The sequence below is a fragment of the Diabrotica undecimpunctata genome, chromosome 7 (genome assembly GCF_040954645.1).
Source record: "Diabrotica undecimpunctata isolate CICGRU chromosome 7, icDiaUnde3, whole genome shotgun sequence".
In the NCBI taxonomy this organism is placed as follows: domain Eukaryota; kingdom Metazoa; phylum Arthropoda; class Insecta; order Coleoptera; family Chrysomelidae; genus Diabrotica; species Diabrotica undecimpunctata.
Genome location: NC_092809.1, coordinates 3610382 through 3634601, shown reverse-complemented (window position 1 = coordinate 3634601; position 24220 = coordinate 3610382). Strand labels below are relative to the sequence as shown.

Here is a 24220-nt window from a genome sequence, read left to right as displayed (position 1 = left end):
AAGAAGCGGCAGGCTTATATAAACACAAGAACACTGGATTCCTGACAGATAATCAGGGAAACATAGTACTGGAAATAGAGCATAAAAGAGATATTTGGATCAAATACGTGGAAAAAACTTTTGAAGATTTAAGAAGTAACACTGGTATTACAACAAACACCAATTGCGAATCTGGACCACCATTTACAGTCGAAGAAGTAAAATATGCCATCAAAAGCACCAAAGATGGTAAAGCAGTAGGCCCTGATAATTTTCACTCAGAATTCTTAAAACTTATGGACTATGATGGCATAAAATGGTTGACAAATATATTTAACAGTATATATGATACGGGCGTGGTTCCCCAAGAGTGGTTAGTGTCAACTTTTATAAATCTTCCAAAAAAACCCAATGCGAGAAAGTGCGAAGACTATAGAATTATAAGCCTTATGAGCCATTTACTTAAAACATTTCTAAAGGTCATCCACAAAAGAATATATACAAAATGTGAGGAACAACTAACAAGAACACAATTCGGATTTCGTGATGCTCTGGGAACACGGGAGGCCCTTTTTGCTGTACAGGTGCTATTTCAGAGATGCAGGGATGTGAATTGTGATATATACGTATGCTTTATAGATTACCAGAAGGCATTTGACAGAGTAAAACATGACAAATTAATGACTCTAATGCAAGAAATTGGAATTGACAACAAAGATCTTAGAATTATCAGAAACATTTACTACAATCAAACGGCCAAAATCAAAATAGAAGACCAGTTAACTGATAAAATTGCAATAGCACGTGGAGTACGACAGGGCTATATTTTGTCTCTATTGTTGTTCAATATTTATTCTGAATGGGTATTTAAGGAAGCTTTAGACGGTTGTGCGAAAGGAATACTAATAAACGGTGAATGGTTGAATAACATTAGATATGCAGATGACACTATAGTTTTTGCCGATAATCTGAATGACTTACAGATATTAACAAATCGCATAACAGAAGTCAGCAACAGATACGGACTAGCTCTTAACATAAAGAAAACCAATTTTATGACAATTAGTAAAAAACCAATAATAAACGCTCAACTTACAATCAACCAACAGAATATCGAAAGAGTCGAGCAATATACATATCTAGGCACCAATTTAAATAGCCAATGGGACCACTCAACAGAAATTAAACAGCGAATAATAAAAGCAAAAGCAGCATTCGTTAGAATGAGAACTATTTTCAACAGTCGAGACATATCATTAAAAACAAAATGCCGTCTATTGAACTGCTACATATTCACAGTTCTGCTCTACGGAATGTAAGCATGGACACTGACTGTTGCATCTATGAATCGGCTCGAAGCTTTCGAAATGTGGTGTTATAGGCGCATCTTACGTATATCCTGGGTTGACAGAGTTACTAATGTGGAGGTCCTGCGTAGAATGGGGAAAGAATGTGAAATTCTCATGACCGTCAAAACTAAAAAGTTGGAATATCTAGGTCATGTAATGAGAAATCAAGAACGTTACGGCCTTCTCCAGCTGATTCTCCAAGGGAAAGTAAATGGTAAGAGAGGACCGGGAAGAAGACGCATTTCCTGGCTTCAAAATTTGCGAAAGTGGTATAATACGACTACCACTGAACTGTTCCGCGCTGCAATAAGCAAAGTGAAAATAGCCGTGATGATCGCCAACGTCCGGAACGGATAGGCACTTTAAGAAGAAGAAGATGTTTATGGTCCTATAGTCTTCACAAATTTTTGCTCCTGATTTTTTGGGTAATGGTAGAAACTCCGATTTGAGCCACTCTACTTGTATTTTTCCTGCCTTGTATATTTTATTAAATATTTCAGTTAATATTTTTATTTGGTCTGCATTTAATAGCTTCAGCAGTTCTACAGGAATTTCATCAAGTTCCGGTGCCTTTACATCCTTCATCTGTCTGACGGCTGTGGTTATTTCTTCTGGTAGGATTTCGGGACCTGAATATTCTTTAATGGTGGGTTCTTGTATTGTTCTAAAATCGTGGAAAAGTTTTACCAAGTATTCTTCCCATACTTTCTTTTTATCTTCTTTGGTTATGTCAAGATTGTCTTCATCGTCTGTTATTTTTCCGCTGTTGCGTTTTCGAAACTATCCAGCTATTTCCTTCACCTTTCAATGGACATTGAAGTGATCATATTGAATTTGATACTCCTCTATTTCTTGACATTGTTCTGTTTTTTGTTTCTCTTTGGTTTCTCTTATCGTTCTTTTGATGATGGTATGTATTCTGTTATATTCTTGGAGATTTTCTTTGTTTTTTTTCTCTGATCCATAAGTTCAAGTATTTCATCGGTCATCCACGATTTCCGTTTCTCTATATCTTTCTTCAGGTGTTGTTCTTTTATTTCTCTCACCGTTTCTTGTATGATGGTCAGACTTTCCTCTACAGTTCCTGCATTTAAGTATTTTAGCACATTTGTATTGAGGTTTTCACTCACCTTCAGTTGAATATTGGGATCTTTCAGTTTTCTTATATTATACTTCTTCATCGACTTACTTGTAATCTTTTTCATTCTGACTTTGAAATTACCTACAACTGTATGTTTGGACAGATGTACAGCGGTTCCCATACCTTTTATTTACTAGCATGTAATCAATCTAATTTCTTACAATCCTTCCACAGAATCCTGTGGAGATTTCCAGGTATACAATTTCCTTGGGCATAGCTTAAACCAGGTGTTCATTATTACTAATTGATTTGCTTCCAAAAAAAAATCTCCAATGTATCTTCCCGATCGTTTCGGTTTCCTAGCCCAAAGGGTCCAACTGCAGATGATGTTTTGCTGGCTCCAACTTTTCACGACTTGATTAATGCTATGATATAGTTCTTCTACCTCTTATTCTGTTCCTTATATTGTAGGTGCATACACTTAAATTATATTGATGTCGTTTGGTCTTACTTTTTGTTGTATGAGCACCACTCTTGCTAAGATTGGGATGGAGTTATCAACAGATGTTGCCACATATTTTGTCAATATATTGTCAACACCTTATTCATATTTGCCGTTATCTGTTCCAGAATCGAAGCTGCCAAATATGAAAAATTCATTTTTCTGCAGGCAATAGTTAAAAAGTTAGTCTTATTGTTTATAAGCAAAAAAATCGACATGTTTTTGCAAATTGATTTTACATTATTCAAAATTGTTTTTCATAACTTTTTTTTTATGATATTGATAAAATCAATCTTTTTCTTTCATAAGCTATCCATAAAATTATTGTTTAACCAAACTTTATTAGTTTTTGACTTTGAGAGATAATTTGTTGTTGAAAAACATTTAATTTGAATTTGAATTTGAATTTCAAGTTAAAACTCGCTTACAACAACAAGAAAAGTCCAAAAAATCGACTGCAGGAAAAATGTAGGTTCTTGTTATAAAGGTCCACGCTACTCAGAACAATTGTCGTTTGCCTGGCTAGGTCAGTGTCACAAACCGGGTAATTTTTTTTACTATGTCCCTGGACTATATGTATAGTTTCTGTCTACAAAGTTACAGTGAATAAATAGAGTTACCGATTTTCCTTAAGCAATCCATGTAGCAATAAATTATTACAATAAAAAATGCTGAGAAAAATATGTAAATGTCCTATCAATAAATTTCAACAATTCAAAGTTGCACATCGAGGTCATATTTACACCTTCATTCAGTTGTATGTTTTGAAACAAATTTCAAATTATTTCATCGGATTGTGCAAATTATTATTTTGTCGGTTTGATTTTTGTTTAAAAGGGAGTTTGCAGTTCAATCAGGTATTGATTTTAACTGCATAGCTGATGCAATTTGTCAGTAATAAAGCCAATTGCATTCAGTATTAGTGTCATTGAGCTGGCCGCTGCATTCTGTAACCTTATTATTGTCTTGTGTATTGGTTTATTACAAATAATAATGACTTTTACTTTCAAGATCATTTACAATTGTATTCATATTCAAGGAAACCGGGTAAACCGTGGTTGATTTAGATTGATCTGAATCTCTTTTAAAAATAATAATAACATTCAGATATAGGTTAACAATATTTAGACAGAAAAAAACCGTCTTTTCTTACAAAAAAAAGTAAGTAAGCAATAATTGTGTTTTGTAGCTACAATTGGCATTTGATCATCGTACAACATGTTTTGCAGAGTTTCATTAATCTGTTCATTATGCCTAGAGTGATAATACGAGGAATTTTCAACAGCTTAGTGTGTTTGATAGAGGGCGAACAGTGTGCTTGCGTGGAGCTGATTTGTACTTTAGAGAAGTAGCCCCGAAGGTACACAAAAGTATCAATTTGTGTACTTTCATATCATACACAAAGATATAGAGGTACAGTGCGTGTCAGAAGAACAGTCCCACACCAAGATCGCCTTTTTTTATCTCTACGGAACCGCTTCATCCCTATAAGATCAATTGCAGACTAAAAGTTTGGAAAACATGTAAGGTCTTTTACAATGCGAATTTTTTATCGCCGGATCAGAAGTTTTAGACTTCATATCGTCCTCAGTTTGTCCTACCTCTCGCTTATAGCAGCCGAAGAGGTCATATGAAATACATGTCAATCAAAACACAAGAGGTATACCATAATAATAAGACAATTAGAAACGAAACAAATGCAGTTGCAAGAAAAATAAAAAATGATCACTGGAAACGCTTTTCGAAAGAAATGGAACATGATTTTTACGGTCTGCAAAACGAAATCTTAAATGTAATACGATTGGTTTTGGTGATTAATCCAGATTCTGTTTACGTACGCGTTATGGCCATGAGAATGTCGTGGTAATATGAACGCTTGCACTACATCTAGGACGTGGTGTACTTATATGTTCTGCCTTATATACGAACGTGCCTCAATCCACTTAGACCACGTCTAGCCAGAATTGTTGGCTTATTTTGAAGACAATTAAGTCGATTTGTTGCCTTGTACCTAAATCACCAGATCTTTCACCGATTGGGGACATTATGGGAAGAAGATTACCTATTCCATTTACCTCATCCTCCACAGACAGTGGCACTTCAGCACGAGGTACAAAGATACCTCAAAAGGCAATCAATCCTTTCATTAGTAGTATGCTCAAACGTATTTCTGAATGCAGAAGACATCGTATAGGCCCAACATATTATTAATTTTTAAAATTTTTTCAATGAATGGATTTTTCTCAAATTTTGAATAATTACTTACGAAGAGATATGCACACAAAAAGAATATTATAATAAATTCAGTATTATTAAGTAGTCTTTTTGAAGTTATACTTCTATACGCGCGCTCCACGTTGGAAATTTGTATGGGAGTGAATCTGTGAAATCAATACATATGTAAGATAATGAGTAAGAGAGAGACAGAAGATATATTTTCTCTCTCTCTTCCTCTCTCGAATACAAAAATGTTCCTTTTGTATATATAATTTAATATTATATAAAGATATATATATATATATATATATATATATATATATATATATATATATATATATGTATATATATATATATATATACATATAATATTATACATATAATAAAATATTTATTAATATTATTATTTATGTGATATGTTTTGTATTATTTATTAAATAATCATAATTATATTAGTCTTTTGTATTTCAAAATAATAATCTCAATAAATCACTGTATGATACAGAACTGTCAATTTTGAAATATTTTTGTGTCATGTCCTCGGTAGTATAGTAGTCAGTATCCCCGCCTTTCACGCAGGAGACCGGGGTTCGATTCCCAGTCGGGGAGGACTTTTTTATTAATATTATTTCATGGTAAATTAAACATATATGCGTAAGTAGAAAAGTTATGTACATTATTGTCATTTTTAAATACTATGAATATTGAATTTTTATTTGTATTGTATTATGTTGCACTGTATTGTAGTGTATTTTTTTATGTATATTATTGTCATTTTTAAATACTTATGAATATTGCATTTTAATTTGTATTGTATTATTATATTAATAACAAAATAAACAATGAATTTTTCTGCAGAGTATGTGTAAAAAAATTTTTGCATTTAACTCCTTTCATACATATATCAAAATAAAAATATATTTTCATCAAAATATTGATTCAATCCTTCATTTACTATACTCCTATTACAGGTCAAAAGTTGTTTATTAATTGTTAGTAAGTTGTTATTAATTCTGTTTCTCTTTCTGCTATGACTTACCTATAGCATTACATATGTAATGATTGTGCAGATTGACTCCCAAATAAATCTGTAACGTCGAATGCGTGTATAGAAGTGTAACTTCCACCGGTAGTTCCACTGGACTGCCACACCCGATTTTTTTATATCACTTATCATATTTAAACTGACCTTTCTTATTCTTTTAGTCCATTAATAGTACTGTTGTTTTGACTTTTTTGACTTGCAATTGGCAAAAGTTTGTTGAGGTCATTAAATTGCTAACATTTTAAAGCTGTAATAACTGTGTCTACCAGAAAATAATAGTATTTAACAAAGACAACGAACAAACTTCAAATACAACATCTGAAAAAATTGAAATAACCGAAAAATTTGTAAAACAAGATTTAAAAATTAATGAAAATTAAAAAGAAAAAATGGAAAATGCTTAGAAGAGAAAAACAAACAAATAAACTTTTAAAAAGTGAAGGTTGATTCTTCTCATAACTATCATTTTACTTTTTGTCCATAGATCAAAAAATATCGACTTTTTACCTTCAAGTTTTTACAAATTATATTTAAATTTAATTTCACGTGCGTAATTGACATCTAAAATCTCCGGTGTTTTTTTTGCGGTCCTAAATTTGACATTCTTAGTAAAATTCAGCTTGTTCATTTGCGTGTAAAACAAATCAATGACGACTAGACTATCATACTTTTTACAGAATAAATTATGAATTATATAAAATACTGTCGCTTCAAGTAGGTATTTATTTTAACGAGTTTAGTCAACAACCGATATAAAAATAATGCGTTTATTAAAGAAACTTCTAGGCAAAATATAAAAAACACTATAATCAAACAAGCTGTGTAGATAATTGTCAAATTGTTGTAATGCACTATGACATTAGCAAAGCCCAGCTCTGGGCTTTTTTGTATTGTTTACTTTCTTTATCTTCTTAAATAATTTGCGCATGAACTGTTTTCTGAAATATAATTAAGCATTGGCTTTCTCATATTGTTTTAACATATTATTAATTGTTCAGACATGGGAATGGTTCGATATGTTCCGTCAAACAATAAAGGTAGTATTTTACCGTAATTTTGGTTGAAATTGATTCTTTTTTATGTAATGCACATTGTAATTTTTATTTCTGAAGCAGCTATGAGTCGGCAACTTCCTACTTAAAACAAGACTTACTCTTCAACAATAATGTTCTGTTTGTTTAAGTTTATTTATTAATAAACTATTTATTAGTCACGTTATGTTGTGTTAATTTGTAAATCTACCTTAATATTTGTGAACCTACCTTAACATTAGTGTCATGTCAAATAGAAGAAGCCCGGGAGTGAAAGAGAAGGACAGACATTGACAGTCGACAAACTGGTCTTATGGCTCTTTAGAGATCTTTATGTATTAGTATTAGTTTGTCTTGTAATAAATAAAATATACAGAAATACTACTAGTTAGTAGTAGTAGTAGAAATGAGTCGTCTATTATAATAAAAAGCCCACAGAGTAGAACAAACAAGTTATACATAGGGGAGAGGTGGGATGATTGATCCCTGTTTTAGTGTTTAAAGATTATTTCAGACCATAATAGTTATTTTCTTAATTTCATTAAACAGGTTCATAATGTGGTTATCTCCTTTCACTGACATTCGTTCACAACCTCCGTTCCTGTTGAAACTCCGTTCACAAGAACCCCTGTCCATGAGGGATACTTGATCCCCGTGAGGGGGCTACTTGATCCCTGGGATAAAGTATCCAACCTATGATGCATAGCTTAAGTAATTATTGATAATCATGAAAGGTAATTCAATTAAAGAATGAAACAAATTAAACTACCTACTTTATTAAATAAAAACATGCAATACAAAAATAAATTAAGACAAAAAAGAACAATTATTTAGAAAACATTAGCATCAAATCTATGGTTAAATTTAATATTGTCAGCAGTTCTGGTCGTTCTGCAGACGGACAGCTGCGGCAGCTTTTGTACGTCTGTCCGGTCCACTTCGCTGACGTCCTCTACTGTTGGAAAAGTGAAACAGCTTCCTTCTAGTCCCTTCCGCCTTAAGAATTTAACTTCCAATGTATTTTCTTTCAGGCACAAAACTTTTCCAACATAAAACTTCATTGTTTTTTTAGTACAAAACTTGACTAAAGCGTAATCGTCTGGCTCTGGATCCGTGTCATCAATAAGCTCATCATCTAAAAGGAAATCAGAGCCACCGCTGCTATCTGGAAGGCTGGGAATACTCGTATCATCCTCCTCTTTATCAGCCGCATTGAAAAGTTCAGTGTTTCTAAGTGTTGGAAGCTTTTCTGCTCTTTTCTTATTGATTGCGGCTTTCTTAAGAGCAAGTTCTCCAATTTCCGCTTTTTCAGAGGTATCAGTTAGGATGCGAGAGCGCCCCCGTTTTCTACCTCTAGAAGATTAGGCACGAGGTGCTGCCTTGGGATAGGGCATGATGTCTTGTGGAGAAAAATGTTTCACAGACATTATATCCGATGTTGGAGTGCAAGGTTTTAGGGCCACAGACAACGTTGGTTCTATAGAAATTGATGTACTAGCACTAGGCGTTGGCTGTATTGGATCCAGAATTGATTCCTGAATCAAAGTTGGGTCTGAACGGTGGTGACAGCACTGGTCATAAATTCGTCGTCAACAAAATATATTTGGATTTATCGGCCATATTCCAGATACTTTGAACCCACTTATGATATTTGAAGGAGCCATGGCTCGGGGGAACGCATCTCTAAGCAGTTCTGCAATGTTGTAAATGGTAATAGTTCTCCCGGGAAATTATAGCATAAAATTGGAAGCTGCTTGGGAGTAGTAAGTCTATAGTGGACCAAAAACCGCGCGGTCCAATGGCTGCAACTTATGAGAGGTGTGCAGCGGAATTGTAAAAAATACGATGCCGTTGTCTCCAGCATAATTTACAGCCTCCAATGAGCAGTGGCTCTCATGGTTGTCCATAACAATTAAATGTTTCCGATCTAGGCTTGGCTGAGCAAACAAAGTGTTCCAAAAACTTCAGAAAACCAGAGCAAGTCATCCATCCACTGTGATATGTTGTTGCATTGTTGCCAGGAGGTGCATGGCTTAAAAACCTGTTCTGTCAGTATTTTCTGGGAAACCTCATGTGAGGGGGCATGTAACCCCCTGCAGAATTGATGCCAGCACACACCGTAACAAGTTTCGTCAATATTCCATATACGTTCAGGAGGAAACTGGTACCGTGTATAAACATTTGTTAATTGATTAAAGAATGTACCAACTGTGTGACGATTAAAAGCTAAGCTTCGTGCCAAGCTTGTGGCTTCTAGTGTCCTTAATGACAGCGTAGGTTTCTGTCAAGAAAACCTCACAGGCAGGGGGATATGATATCCTATTTGTTGCAGCATAGGAGTATGCCAATTTGCGCAATTGCATCACATTAAGAACGTAATACATCTTGGACATATCTTTCGAAAACATACCAAGTTCTTTTTCCTGGTCAAGTGAAAAAACCTGGCGCATCTTGGAGTCTGGGAGAGATATCATGTTTTTTTTATGCACAACCTATTCGATGTCGTGACATTTATTCCGAACTGCCTAGCGGATGCTTTGTAGCTTCCTTCATTTTTTACCGTATTTACAGCCGCTCTAACATTTTCTACATCAGGTGGAACTCTTTTCGTTGCTTCTATTTTGGTTGAGTACTTACGTGGCATATGGAAAAATAAACATGAATAAAATTAATTACATTAAACACGAGATTAAAAGAAACACAAAGTGGCATACTTGACCCTGGGATCAAGTATCCCCCATTTAATAGGATCAACTGTACCTGTAATGACATTTTTCTAACAAGTGCAAGTTTTAGGTTAAAACAGTTACAATTTAAATATCAATGTTTTAGTATTTAGTGGATAAAAGTACAAATGTTTCACCTATTTGGGCAGTATAATTATAAACTAAACGAAAAACGAATAAAGTTGTTATAACTTACCTCGCACGCGTAAAATAAACTTTCAATGTCACAAAATAGAATAATCTTGATTAAAATGTCAAGCGTGTTCTGAAGTAGCAGCCATTTGTCAAAACAAAGTAAACAGTATGGCCTCTACTCAAGTGGGTCAACAGAACAGTAATAGGATATCATTGGGCGCCAAATTTATAAGTGTCCCTTTACAGTGAGTACATAATTACATAGTATAAATAAATATTATAAAGGTATAAGTTCACGATATCTTCCATTTTATTTTTCTTATGGTAATTTTACTGCATCATTTTTCAAATGAACTTTCAAAGCTTTGTTCGTTCGCTTTAGAAATATGTATATTGACCGTCTTATTATACATACTAATATACCATAATCTAGGTGCATTCAATACATTTTGTTTTTGATTGAATGGTACAGTCCATGTAGCAATAATAATTATATGCAAATGTTTAATCCGCCATTAACGGTTGTGACAATACATGTCATATGATCACTTCAGGAAATACACATTGCAATTATTTTCTTGCAATATTCTAAAAGTTTTGGCACGCAATCGTGAAAGTTAAATGACCTGTAACATTTTACTTGAAAATTGTATTGTAACTAACTTATTACAGAAAATAACTGTAGATAACGCAGATTTTTGAAATCTTAATTGAATGTTATTGTCCTGGTATTAGAAACATATCAAACGAATTATTTTATCAAAGTATTTGGTTTGTTGAATTACGAGAAAATAAATACGCCGAAGGGCATATTTACGTATAACTTACGTTAAGTTAATTTCTTCCACACTGCATTCTTTTCAGTGCATCTGTCTGTCAAATTAATTATTACATAAGCATTTTTACTTTATCATTTGTCTTTTTTTGCTATTTTCATTATCTTTAATCTCATCTTTAGTAATACTGTTTTTTAATTGATTCTTGATAAACATAACTAGACTTCGGCAAATATGCAAATAAAAATGTAGAAAATATGCGCATAAATATGCACGTGTTTACCCGAAAATATGCAAATATTTTACAAAATATGCATACAAATCAATAAAAAAATCGTAAAATAGTAACAATTTTATTTAAAAAAAAAAAAGTGTACATAACTAAATATTTCCTACTATTCATTAAGATTTACATTTATTTTAAGTAACTACATCATTTTTAAGTATGAATAAACTTATTTAGAATTATGGTAACAATAAATGACCAAGTGGTGTTCAAAATTTTCTAACAAAAACTTGTGGCTTCTGTCTGAGTACATATATTTATATATGGAAAAACTTCGTTCAACATCAACTGATGTAACGGGAGCATTTTTCAAACTGACCAAAACATTTGGTTCTAAATTAATTGTTTCCGAAATATTTCCAGCTAGAACACTGACTACTTCAGAAAGAATATGGTAACCTTTATTTTTTTCCATAGTAGCTTCAAATTTTTTTAAAATATCTTTTCCAATATTACCTCTAACGTTCCGACAACATGACGCAAATTCTTTTATTAATGCTGTACTTTCGAACAATGACAGTTTTGGTGATTCTAACTGAGTAATTGTTTTTTGAACAAAACTAAAATTTGATTTTATAAATGAAAGTTCTTCTTGAAGCAAGTTACTCTGAAAAGTTTGTTTAGAATCCAAAAGAGATTGGGAACTTTCATCTGTTAACGTATCAATTATGTTCTTTATTTTAACAAAATGATCTGCATAAAAATTAGCTGCTTCTAACCATGTTCCCCATCGCGTTAAAATAGGTTGTGGTGGAAGAGGAATGTTAGGTAGCATTTCTTTATAAAGTTGAATTCTTATAGGAGATTTAAGAAATACTTTTTTGACACTGGATATCATGGTATTTACAAGAGGAAACTTTTTTCGTATTTCCTCTGCAACTCTGTTTAATCCATGCGCTACACAAGTAACATGTATTAAATCTGGAAAAAATATTTTTAAATTTTGTCCTGCTTTCACCATATAAGGAGCAGTATCCGATAAAATAAGCAGTAATTTATTAGAAGGAATAGTTGTCGGAAGAAAAAAAGTTGCTAATGTTTCTTGTATAAAACGCGAAATTGTTAAAGCATTTGTTTTCTCAAGTTGCTGGCATGAAATAAGATGAGATTTTGGTAACGTATCTTCTTTAAGAACACCAATCAATAAATGAGCAATATACTTTCCTGAGGAATCAGTGGTTTCGTCTACAGATATGTAAAAATAATTATCTGCAATTTCTTCCTTAATATTAATTAACACCGACGAGTATAGCCCGTTCACATTATTTCTTCTTAGAGACCGATCACTTGGAACATTAAGTTTGCAATATTTTTTTAGAAACGAACTAAAATTTACATTTGCTAATTTTGAAAGCGGTATGTTTGCAGACACTAATGCGCCACACAAGTCTTCATTAAAAGTTTCTTGCTCATCTAATTTTTTTGAAGTAGATTGGAAACATTTAGCCATTGAAGTTTGATGTTTTCCTCCTATTTTTCCTTTTTTTGCAATGTGTGAAGCAGTGCTCACATGTTGGTCTATCTGAAATTTCTTCTCACATGCTATCTATAAATAAAAATAAAAACCTTTATTTTAACCCAACCTTTAAAATATAAAAATATACAAGGTGTTTTTGGTTAATCAAATAACTGGTTTGAAAAAAAAAAACACTCGCTAAGTGTTTTAAATGCAGTATTAATCCACAAATTAGTTTTTGTTACTAACCATTAGTACATCATATAACTTATTTTAAAATTCAACAAAAGTTTTTTTTTGTTAATTCAATTACAATAAAAATAATTGTGTTTTAGAATAGCTGACTTCATAAAAAAAAGTAAAGGTGAAAAATTTTTCTAAATACACACCATTGTATTGTACCATGGACAATTTTTTCTCACTAAAGGAAGCTATTTTTCATTTAAAAACAACCTACGAGTACTAAATTTCAAGTAAATACGTTTATTGGTTTTAAAGTTATTGTTGTTATTAACTAAAAGAATTTAATTTTTTTTAATTTTAACACCCTGTATCTCGAAAAGTAAATAAGTTTGACCCCTCATTAACTATATCGTTTTGTTCAATTTTTCGAGAAGTATCTACAGTCAAACGTTGTAAGTGTCATTTGGAAACACCCTGTATGTATGAAATATTAGATATTTAATAGAAAATATTAGATACTTACAATTTTGCCACAGACTGAACATTAGATTTTTCCCATATCCATAGACAGCTCTTTATAAGGTTTAATCCAAGTTGAAGCACTGGTTGTTTTCGGCATTATAAAATCACAATCTTCCTTTTTGTTACGCACAACGAGTGTTTACGCTTTGAATATCAAAACAAAAATGATTTACAAATCTGAGCATCAAATTAGAAATGTTTAGGTACCTAATTCAATAAACTGGGAGATTTTGGAAAATCCCTAAATTAGGAACAAAACTATTAGCCGTTTACCTGCTGTTAAGATACAATAAATTGTAGATAGATTTGGGGATTAGATCATAAAATGCAAATGAGCGAACCCTTAGCGATTATCCAATAACTGAATGCCTCAGTGACCGATACTTTCTAAGAATGTTGAGGGCTACTTAAATTGATCTTCTTTGAAATTGTAAATGTTTTGTACCTGTAGAGATTATGTACTTAGATCATTTCTTGATAAAAATGACTACAAAATTTTATACAAGAATTGAAATAAATTGGTATGTTTAAAAATTTTCAAATACAGTATAAAAATCTGAACTTTTATGCACTTTATGCAAACTTTTATACAAATATGCCAAAATATGAAATATTTGCATAAAATATGCACAATATGCAAAATATGCAATATGCATATTTGCCGAAGTCTAAACATAACTTTGACTAGTAAAAACTCAAATAAAATTAGTATGGTTGAATAAGTATTTTCAATACCTTTCAAAAGGTATCACTTGCAATAGGGTCCTATTTAAAAATATCTGTCACACATTTACGTGACTTATTACACTATTATAAGTATAACCACAAATCACCTAGTGGTCTGTGAGTATAACCGTTCAAAAGATACGAAGGGAGAACGGACTTTTAACTAGTACTGTGTAAAGAAAATGATATTTCTTGACATAAAGATGTAACATAATAGCGTAAGTATTATAACTAACAATATTATTACTTATTATCACTAAAATAACGCTAATTACCAAATATTCTAATTTTCTTCGCTTTCTTGGAACGAAAGTGAACTCATACATACATATAAAAAGTAAAAGAATGGATATGGTCATGTTAATTTTACCGTAAACACATTAACATGTTGTGTAAGTACGTACTTTCGATGCATGCAACACAATGCCTATAGTTATAAATGAAAGAATCAACAAACGATTTGGTTAATAAATACAAAAATTATCGATATGTTCGTTGCTAATTAGGTAATTTAATTCGAGAGCTTCATGCAGAAACCAATTGCCCGTTCGGTAATTACAGACAGTAGACAGTCACTGTAACTAGTATCTAACATAACAATTGTTTCATGGTTAATAAGGGTAGAATAACAAAAATTATGCAAATTCATCCAAATTTTTTATTATCGATTTAAGTGAAAAATGGCTGATTTTCAGAATTTTTGTCTGTAGGTTAAAACCATTATATTTGATCAAAAAATTGAAAAAACTATTAGTTTATTGCAAAACCTTTGAAATAAGATGGGGTAAAAGGCCTTCTTCTTCTTCTTCTTTCTAAGCAAATCTGCTTGTTCACTGGCGGATTATTACCTGTATGGAAGCTTGTCACTCCATCTTTTGGGTTATTCCATTCTTTTTTTTCTATTTTGTGTCCATTCATTCATACACTGTACGTTACATTTTCTTCTAATGTCTTCACTTCTTTCGATCTCTCGATCTTTCGATCTCTGTAATTCTTCTCAGTACTCTCATCTCTGCCGTTTCCAGTAGCCTTTGAGCTGTGGCTATATCGGGTCTTGCTTCTGAGCTGTGAAAAGTGCACAATCTTTAAATTCAATCATCATTCCTAAAGGTCACGCTATCATTGCCGAGATGGAAACAATATTAAAATTATGGTGTGATAATCAGGTAAATGTGAAAAATTGTCTTATTGATTAGAACTTAGTGGGCTCCCAAGCAAAGCTGATTTTTGAGACATTGGAACAGAATTCTGGAGAGATCGGTAAAGATGAAGAGTTTAAAGATAGTAACGTTTGGTTCAGCCGATTCAAAAGTCGCTGTAATTGGCATAGTTATGCAGAGAAATTAAAAGTTATGATAAATGAATGGGGCAACACCAACAAAACCATATTGATGAGCTAAAGCTGGCTTGCCTGTGATTTGGAAGTCTAATAGTAAAGCTTGGGTGACAGATTTCCTTTTTGAGGATTGGTTTGGTCATCATTTCATACCTGAAGTCAAACTTCATTGTCAATTTAAACAAATTACATTTAAACTGATGGTAATCATCGACAACGTACCAAGACATCCTCCTGAAACTGTAACTACTTAGTTGTGACCTACGTCATGCAGAATTTTTACCAGCTAATACAACCAGCTTACTTTAATTGATGGACCAGGGAGTCATTAAAATATTCAAAGCTTATTACACCAGACGATCATTCGCATACCTCTATAAAGTTATAAGAAAAACAACGAGTTTTCTGTTAAATACTTTTGGAAACAATTTATCGTTTTAGATGCAGTGAAAATCATTGGAAAAAACCTCTGTCATTTTTTTCATCACTAAGCTGGAATTGTCGCCAGAGCCTGATGAAATTAGTAATGCGAATAAAGAAATTGTTCATATCGCCAAGCAAATAAATTTAGAAGTGGAAAGTGATGACGTTCAAGAACTATTGGATTCCCACAACCAGTAACTGATAATTGATTATCTCATAGAGATACAAAAACAGAGCTTAATTTTTTGGATACTATTCAAACTGAGGATCAAATGACGGTTGGAAACTTGACTGAAGGTCTCAGTTTAGTTAAAAAGAAAATGTTAATATTTGCTGATTAACCCTGTCATTTTTTTTCTCAAAACTTCTCCTATACGTTGGTAAAACTATTACAGAAGAAATTAAGTACAACAATTGTTTTATTATTCTGATAGGTAATTATTGTATTATTACCTGTTATAGGGTATTAATTCCATATAAGAATCAAAAACTATAACTTTCATTTAATTCATTGTTTAAAGAAAAATGCAAGTTAAACAAAATGCACAATAGTTACGTAAGACAGTAATTTCCTTAATAATTTTTAATGTCTAAGACAGCTTTAATCTTTTTTGCAACATGAAACCGTTATATCACCCAGGAATAGATTCTTCAACCGTGTCGCGTTACTTATATTATACAATTAGTTGATTCTTCGTTGTTGTGGATTTTTGCGAAATACCAGTAAACACTAATTTTGTTGTTTGGAAAAGAATATACGACATCCTAAGGTATCTACCACGACTAATTAATATTGAAGTGCGAAACGTAATATATTTTTGTAGTATAATTTCACAATTCCATTTCAAATAAAATTCCAAAATAATATTTTCACTAGAATAGAATCAAATCAAGATGGTTTCAAATGTGTGTAAGGGTTTGTATGATTTCTCATGACGGAAATCAAGATCCGGCAAGGGAAGTCTACTAAAATTACACATTGTTATTTTATGATTTAATACTTGTACCAAAAAATTTGTGTCGGTGAAACAACCAATATCGCGATACGTCCATGGACATCGGTTACTCAAATTTCATAACATACAAATTTAATATTATCTGTTTGAATTTGCCGACGGACGAAATATCATTGGACCCGACTTTATCATCTATATTTGATTTTATTTATTATTCATTGAAAATTTGCACATATTAACGTTGATTGAATAACCCAGATTAGTTACCCTCTCAGTATTATTGTTTATTGCTATTTATACGTAAATAGCTTGGAAAGAATTGAGATACTATTAAAACTTTTAACTAATTTATCTTCTTTGTACACTGTAACTTCAGATTTATTATAATTTTCAGTACCTATAAGTTACATTCCACAAAAATTATGTTTTTATTATTAAAATTTTAATATCTTTTATTTTTTTTTACAGTGGACGATGCAAGTGGTAGATACTCAAGTGGATGGTTTTGGGGAAACAATTACTGGATTGGATCTCAAAATTTGTGTGAGCATATCAATCCAAAAAAGCAGATAATCATAATTTCGCAAGTAAGTAATTTCGCAATAATATGTAATTTCACACAAAACATAAATTTTAATTAGGATTATCTCTGAAATATCTTATTTATAACAGACTAACAGACAAGACTTAACAGACTAAACTATCATTTTATTTACGTCCTAGCCTGCAATAGGAGCAAGTCAGAAAAGATTGAGTGGAGTGACTGTAGATGGCAATTGATTGGATCTCTCGCCGCATATAAAAAAATGCAATAATTGAATGGCATCAAATTGTTGCATAAAAACAATTTTATTCCATTCAACAATCTCTAGTTAGCAGAGAAACTGGGACAGTGGAGACAATCTATTGAGAAGAAAGGGTTAAAACTTTGTAGGACCCTTGTAGGACAAAACGTATTTGTAATGTTCATCTAAAGATGGGCTTACTACAAATAAAATGCTATCTTTGCAATAGTGCCCTAATAATTCAATCCAATTTTTTTATCCTGGTTCTTCTCAGCGTCATAAAAAAATATTCTAAAAGTGAACCTCTACTGTTGTATTCTTTAAAATATTTGTTTTGAAAAATATACAGTACGATCGCGTTAATCCGAATGGAATCGGGGAAACGAGTTCGGATGATCGCATCGTTCGGATTACTTATGACTTTTTATTGGGAGAAGAAAAACTGCAAAAACACAATGAAAATAAATGAAAATGCTTTATGTATATTGATAAAATATTATATTATACAATATATTTAATAAATACATAATATTATCTATATAAATTTCAATGGGGAGCAGTAAAAAAATCTGTAATTCCATTCTCGACGTGCTGATCGAACGCTCTGCCTGTCGAGGTTGTCTTCTGCCCAACTGATAACCATGTTCAGGGCTTTAACAGCTTCTACAGCAGAAGTTTTTGAAGCAGGTGGTTCATCATCGACATACTCCTTTTCCATTTTGAATGGCCCTTAGAATTTCTTCAACCGTGAGCAATTCTTGGGTGTCAATTTCTTTTTTGATGTCTCTTGACAACAGGGCAAGAGCGACAAGGGTTCTTAAAATGATGTATTTTTCATTGGATGGAGTCGTCAACAGCCACTAAGTTTGGGTTCAAGTTTTTCCAAGAAAGTTGAATCAAACGTTGTGAAATGGATGACCAACAATTTGCCAAATTGAAAACGACGTCCTTGAGATTCACTTTCTTTAAAGCTACTACCAGATCCGTTCCACTTTGCTCGTCAGCAAGAATGTTGGAGAGTAAAGCTTTTCGATAGCGATGTAGATATGTAGATGGGCTAGGAAAGTAAAAAACCGATGTTCGTCATGATTAGACTTCGGCAAATTTGCAAATAAAAATGTAGAAAATATGCGCATAAATATGCACGTGTTTACCCGAAAATATGCAAATATTTTACAAAATATGCATACAAAGAAATAAAAAAATCGTAAAATAGTAACAATTTTATTTAAAAAAAAAGTGTACATAACTAAATATTTCCTACTATTCATTAAGATTTACATTTATTTTAAGTAACTACATCATTTTTAAGTATGAATAAACTTATTTAGAATTATGGTAACAATAAATGACTAAGTGGTGTTCAAAATTTTCTAACAAAAACTTGTGGCTTCTGTCTGAGTACATATATTTATATATGGAAAAACTTCGTTCAACATCAACTGATGTAACGGGAGCATTTTTCAAACTAACCAAAACATTTGGTTCTAAATTAATTGTTTCCGAAATATTTCCAGCTAGAACACTGACTACTTCAGAAAGAATATGGTAACCTTTATTTTTTTCCATAGTAGCTTCAAATTTTTTTAAAATATCTTTTCCAATATTACCTCTAACGTTCCGACAACATGACGCAAATTCTTTTATTAATGCTGTACTTTCGAAAAATGACAGTTTTGGTGATTCTAACTGAGTAATTGTTTTTTGAACAAAACTAAAATTTGATTTTATAAATGAAAGTTCTTGTTGAAGCAAGTTACTCTGAAAAGTTTGTTTAGAATCCAAAAGAGATTGGGAACTTTCATCTGTTAACGTATCAATTATGTTCTTTATTTTAACAAAATGATCTGCATAAAAATTAGCTGCTTTTAACCATGTTCCCCATCGCGTTAAAATAGGTTGTGGTGGAAGAGGAATGTTAGGTAGTATTTCTTTATAAAGTTGAATTCTTATAGGAGATTTAAGAAATACTTTTTTGACACTGGATATCATGGTATTTACAAGAGGAAACTTTTTTCGTATTTCCTCTGCAACTCTGTTTAATCCATGCGCTACACAAGTAACATGTATTAAATCTGGGAAAAATATTTTTAAATTTTGTCTAGCTTTCACCATATAAGGAGCAGCATCCGATAAAATAAGCAGTAATTTATTAGAAGGAATAGTTGTCGGAAGAAAAGAAGTTGCTAATGTTTCTTGTATAAAACGCGAAATTGTTAAAGCATTTGTTTTCTCAAGTTGCTGACACGAAATAAGATTTTGGTAAGGTATCTTCGTTAAGAACACCAATCAATAAATGAGCAATATACTTTCCTGAGGAATCAGTGGTTTCGTCTACAGATATGTAAAAATAATTATCTGCAATTTCTTCCTTAATATTAATTAACACCGACGAGTATAGCCCGTTCACATTATTTCTTCTTAGAGACCGATCACTTGGAACATTAAGTTTGCAATATTTTTTTAGAAACGAACTAAAATTTACATTTGCTAATTTTGAAAGCGGTATGTTTGCAGACACTAATGCGCGACACAAGTCTTCATTAAAAGTTTCTTGCTCATCTAATTTTTTTGAAGTAGATTGGAAACATTTAGCCATTGAAGTTTGATGTTTTCCTCCTATTTTTCCTTTTTTTGCAATGTGTGAAGCAGTTCTCACATGTTGGTCTATCTGAAATTTCTTCTCACATGCTATCTATAAATAAAAATAAAAACCTTTATTTTAACCCAACCTTTAAAATATAAAAATATACAAGGTGTTTTTGGTTAATCAAATAACTGGTTTGGAAAAAAAACACTCGCTAAGTGTTTTAAATGCAGTATTAATCCACAAATTAGTTTTTGTTACTAACCATTAGTACATCATATAACTTATTTTAAAATTCAACAAAAGTTTTTTTTTTGTTAATTCAATTACAATAAAAATAATTGTGTTTTAGAATAGCTGACTTCATAAAAAAAAGTAAAGGTGAAAAATTTTTCTAAATACACACCATTGTATTGTACCATGGACAATTTTTTCTCACTAAAGGAAGCTATTTTTCGTTTAAAAACAACCTACGAGTACTAAATTTCAAGTAAATACGTTTATTGGTTTTAAAGTTATTGTTGTTATTAACTAAAAGAATTTAATTTTTTTTAATTTTAACACCCTGTATCTCGAAAAGTAAATAAGTTTGACCCCTCATTAACTATATCGTTTTGTTCAATTTTTCGAGAAGTATCTACAGTCAAACGTTGTAAGTGTCATTTGGAAACACCCTGTATGTATGAAATATTAGATATTTAATAGAAAATATTAGATACTTACAATTTTGCCACAGACTGAACAGTAGATTTTTCCCATATCCATAGACAGCTCTTTATAAGGTTTAATCCAAGTTGAAGCACTGGTTGTTTTAGGCATTATAAAATCACAATCTTCCTTTTTGTTACCCACAACGAGTGTTTACGCTTTGAATATCAAAACAAAAATGATTTACAAATCTGAGCATCAAATTAGAAATGTTTAGGTAGCTAATTCAATAAACTGGGAGATTTTGGAAAATCCCTAAATTAGGAACAAAACTATTAGCCGTTTACCTGCTGTTAAGATACAATAAATTGTAGATATATTTGGGGATTAGATCATAAAATGCAAATGAGCGAACCCTTAGCGATTATCCAATAAATGAATGCCTCAGTGACCGAGACTTTCTAAGAATGTTGAGGGTTACTTAAATTGATCTTCTTTGAAATTGTAAATGTTTTGTACCTGTAGAGATTACGTACTTAGATCATTTCTTGATTAAAATGACTACAAAATTTTATACAAGAATTGAAATAAATTGGTATGTTTAAAAATTTTCAAATACAGTATAAAAATCTGAACTTTTATGCACTTTATGCAAACTTTTATACAAATATGCCAAAATATGAAATATTTGCATAAAATATGCACAATATGCAAAATATGCAATATGCATATTTGCCGAAGTCTAGTCATGATGATTCATGTCGATTCAATCGCGGGGGAGGCAGAGGAAGTCGCGCGAGCCGGTTCGGACTACCGCGTCGTTCGGACGACCTAATAAACTTTTTATCTTTTTTCCTTTTATAATAATCTTAGAAAAATTGTAAAATTTGTAAAATAACTGACGTTTAATATGAATCAAATGTAGTAAAAATTTGAAAATATAAAAATGTATCAAAATATGTGTAATATTTATTTGCCATTGGCCCACTGCAATAAAAGTTAAAGGTTATTGTATACCACGCGTTACAAAATTTCGTTAAACTATTAACTGTGGTTAGTGGTTATAAAGATATTTAATTACAAGACAAAATAGCAATAGCGGTATTGTTTAACTTGGAAATTAACCACAAATAGTTCAATATATTATAAAACAGCAGAGTTGTATAACAATAATTTAATTTTAAATAATAATAATTTGTTTTTGATATTTTAACCATGTAAAAAAGTGGTACAGTAGGGGTACTGTGCACTAGCGCAAAGCTTCATACTATTTTCTGCATTTTTAAAATTTAAATAATATATTTAAAATTGAATAAAGTAATTTTAATATTTATTTATTAATTTTAAAGATTTTTATAGACTTAAATAAAATTGATAGTTTACATGTAGTATAACATAAAAATTCAAATTAAAATGTTGTACCAACACTTCTTTTTGTCGCACTTTAATGCAACAGTCGAACTGATAATTTGTAAAAATACGACATTGTAGAGAGTTATCAAAGTAAAATTTTATCCTTCCGTTATTTTGACACGTAAACGCCATTTTTTTACGGTATAGGTTATAACGGATATGTAATTTTAGAGATATCAAATGGTCGAATTGGTGCTTCACGTTAAAGATGACAGCTGTCAGTCAAATGTCGTATGTGACAGTAAAATAATTAATTTTTGTGTCTGGTTTTGTACATTTTGGGTTTCAAATTTTTTCTACAGAAATATGGAAAATACATTTTAGAACAAGCAATATTAGTTGAAGCAAATGACGAAGTTATAGAAGATTTAATACTAAATCATATTTAAAATGATAACTTACAAAATGTACATTCTGTGTTCAATTTTGACAGCTTAGAGCCTGAGCAAGCCAAACAGTATTTTCGGTTTGGAAAACAGGACATTCCAGAGAGTTGACTCCTCGCACTTCTTTTACTAGTAAAAGGTCATCAGTGCTTGTAAAACGCAGGCTTTTTGTCTTTTTCACTATTTCCGTGTTCATAATAATTGATAAATATAATGAAATATAATAAAATGTTTTATTTGTCTCAGATTGTTTAATTTGTAAGCAGACGCTTAACCAAGAAAACAGAAAACACGTGTCACGTGTTAACTAATGCACAGAAATAAAATTACAGAACAGGAACTTCAATCTCCGAGTCCCAAATCTTGACGAATTGGTGCGATTCGCTGCTAACGTTACCGTGTATCAAACCGGCTATTCGACGTACGGTAACGGAGCCCGTAATAACCTAGAATAACAGAGACACATGTGTTGGGTTGTTCTCTGGTAATAATTAGAGAGTTATCAAGTGAAAGAGTGAGAATACGGTAACGTTATTTTAGCAATGAAGCATGCGCAGTATGAAAATTGAATAACGTAAATGATTTTAACGTTTACGGGCTCCGTTACCGTACGTCGAATAGCGGGTTTGATATACGGTAACGTTAGCAGCGAATCGCACCAATTTGTCAAGACTCGGGACTTGGAGATTGAACTTCCTGTTCTGTAATTTTATTTCTGTGCATTAGTTAACACGTGACACGTGTTTTCGACAACAGCTGTTGTCGAAATTCCGCGCTCCGCTGATGTTACCTTCGCAACTAGTTTGGAACCTTTTTTTGCTAATATTCTTGAATTTTACCTTGAAATAATTCCTAAAGAGTCTATACTAAACCCAATACATAAGAAGAGAGATCTTTCAAGTTGTGATAACTATAGAGGAATAGCACTCATGGACGTCACATACAAAGTACTGGCAACCATACTAAAAAGAAAAATATAATTGTACACAGAAAATATATTGGGCGACTATCAAGCTGGTTTTAGAAAAAATCGATCAACTAGTGACGATGTATTTATGCTGAAACAAGTTCTCTCTGGTGCATATGAATACGACACACCAACTCACCTTCTCTTTGTGGATTTTAAGGGTGCTTATGACAATGTAGGTAGATCAAAACTGATGAAGGAGTTCAAAATCATATCTAAATAATCAGACTGGTACATATGACGCTTCAGAACATTACAAGAGCAGTTAAGATTAATGGAAAGAAGAGCCAATACTTTAGAGTTCAGAGAGGTGTAAGACAAGGAGATCTTCTATCCACCACGCTGTTTAATTTTAAGATAATAAGGGACAGCAATATGAATAGAGCGGGAACAATATTTAATAAAAGTCACCAGTGTCTAGCCTGTGCTGATGATCTTGTACTTTTGGCTAGGACTAGAAAAGAATTAGAAAAAATAGCTAAGAATCTTCTAGAGGCCGCAGAAAACATGGGATTAGAGTTAAATATAAATAAAACAAAATACATGGAGTTGAAGAATAAGCAAAAGAAAATCAGAAAACTAATTATGAAAATTGAATTAGGGAGAGAAATTCTGGAAATTGAAGAGGTGGAGGATTACATGTATCTAGGATTTCTTGTGACAAATAAATGCGAAGAAGAAAACGAAATAGATCTACGAATAGCA

At 31.9% G+C, this 24220-nt stretch overlaps 1 protein-coding gene across 2 annotated transcripts in view; it reads left to right on the top strand.

Moving 5' to 3' along the window:
- Nucleotides 1-24220, top strand: part of LOC140444907 (nose resistant to fluoxetine protein 6) — a 95193-nt gene that overhangs the window by 29150 nt on the left and 41823 nt on the right. For both annotated transcript variants that reach the window (XM_072536594.1, XM_072536593.1), the window contains exon 2: nt 17198-17316. In XM_072536594.1, the coding sequence (XP_072392695.1) occupies nt 17198-17316 (119 nt within the window). The remainder of the gene's footprint in view (nt 1-17197; nt 17317-24220) is intronic.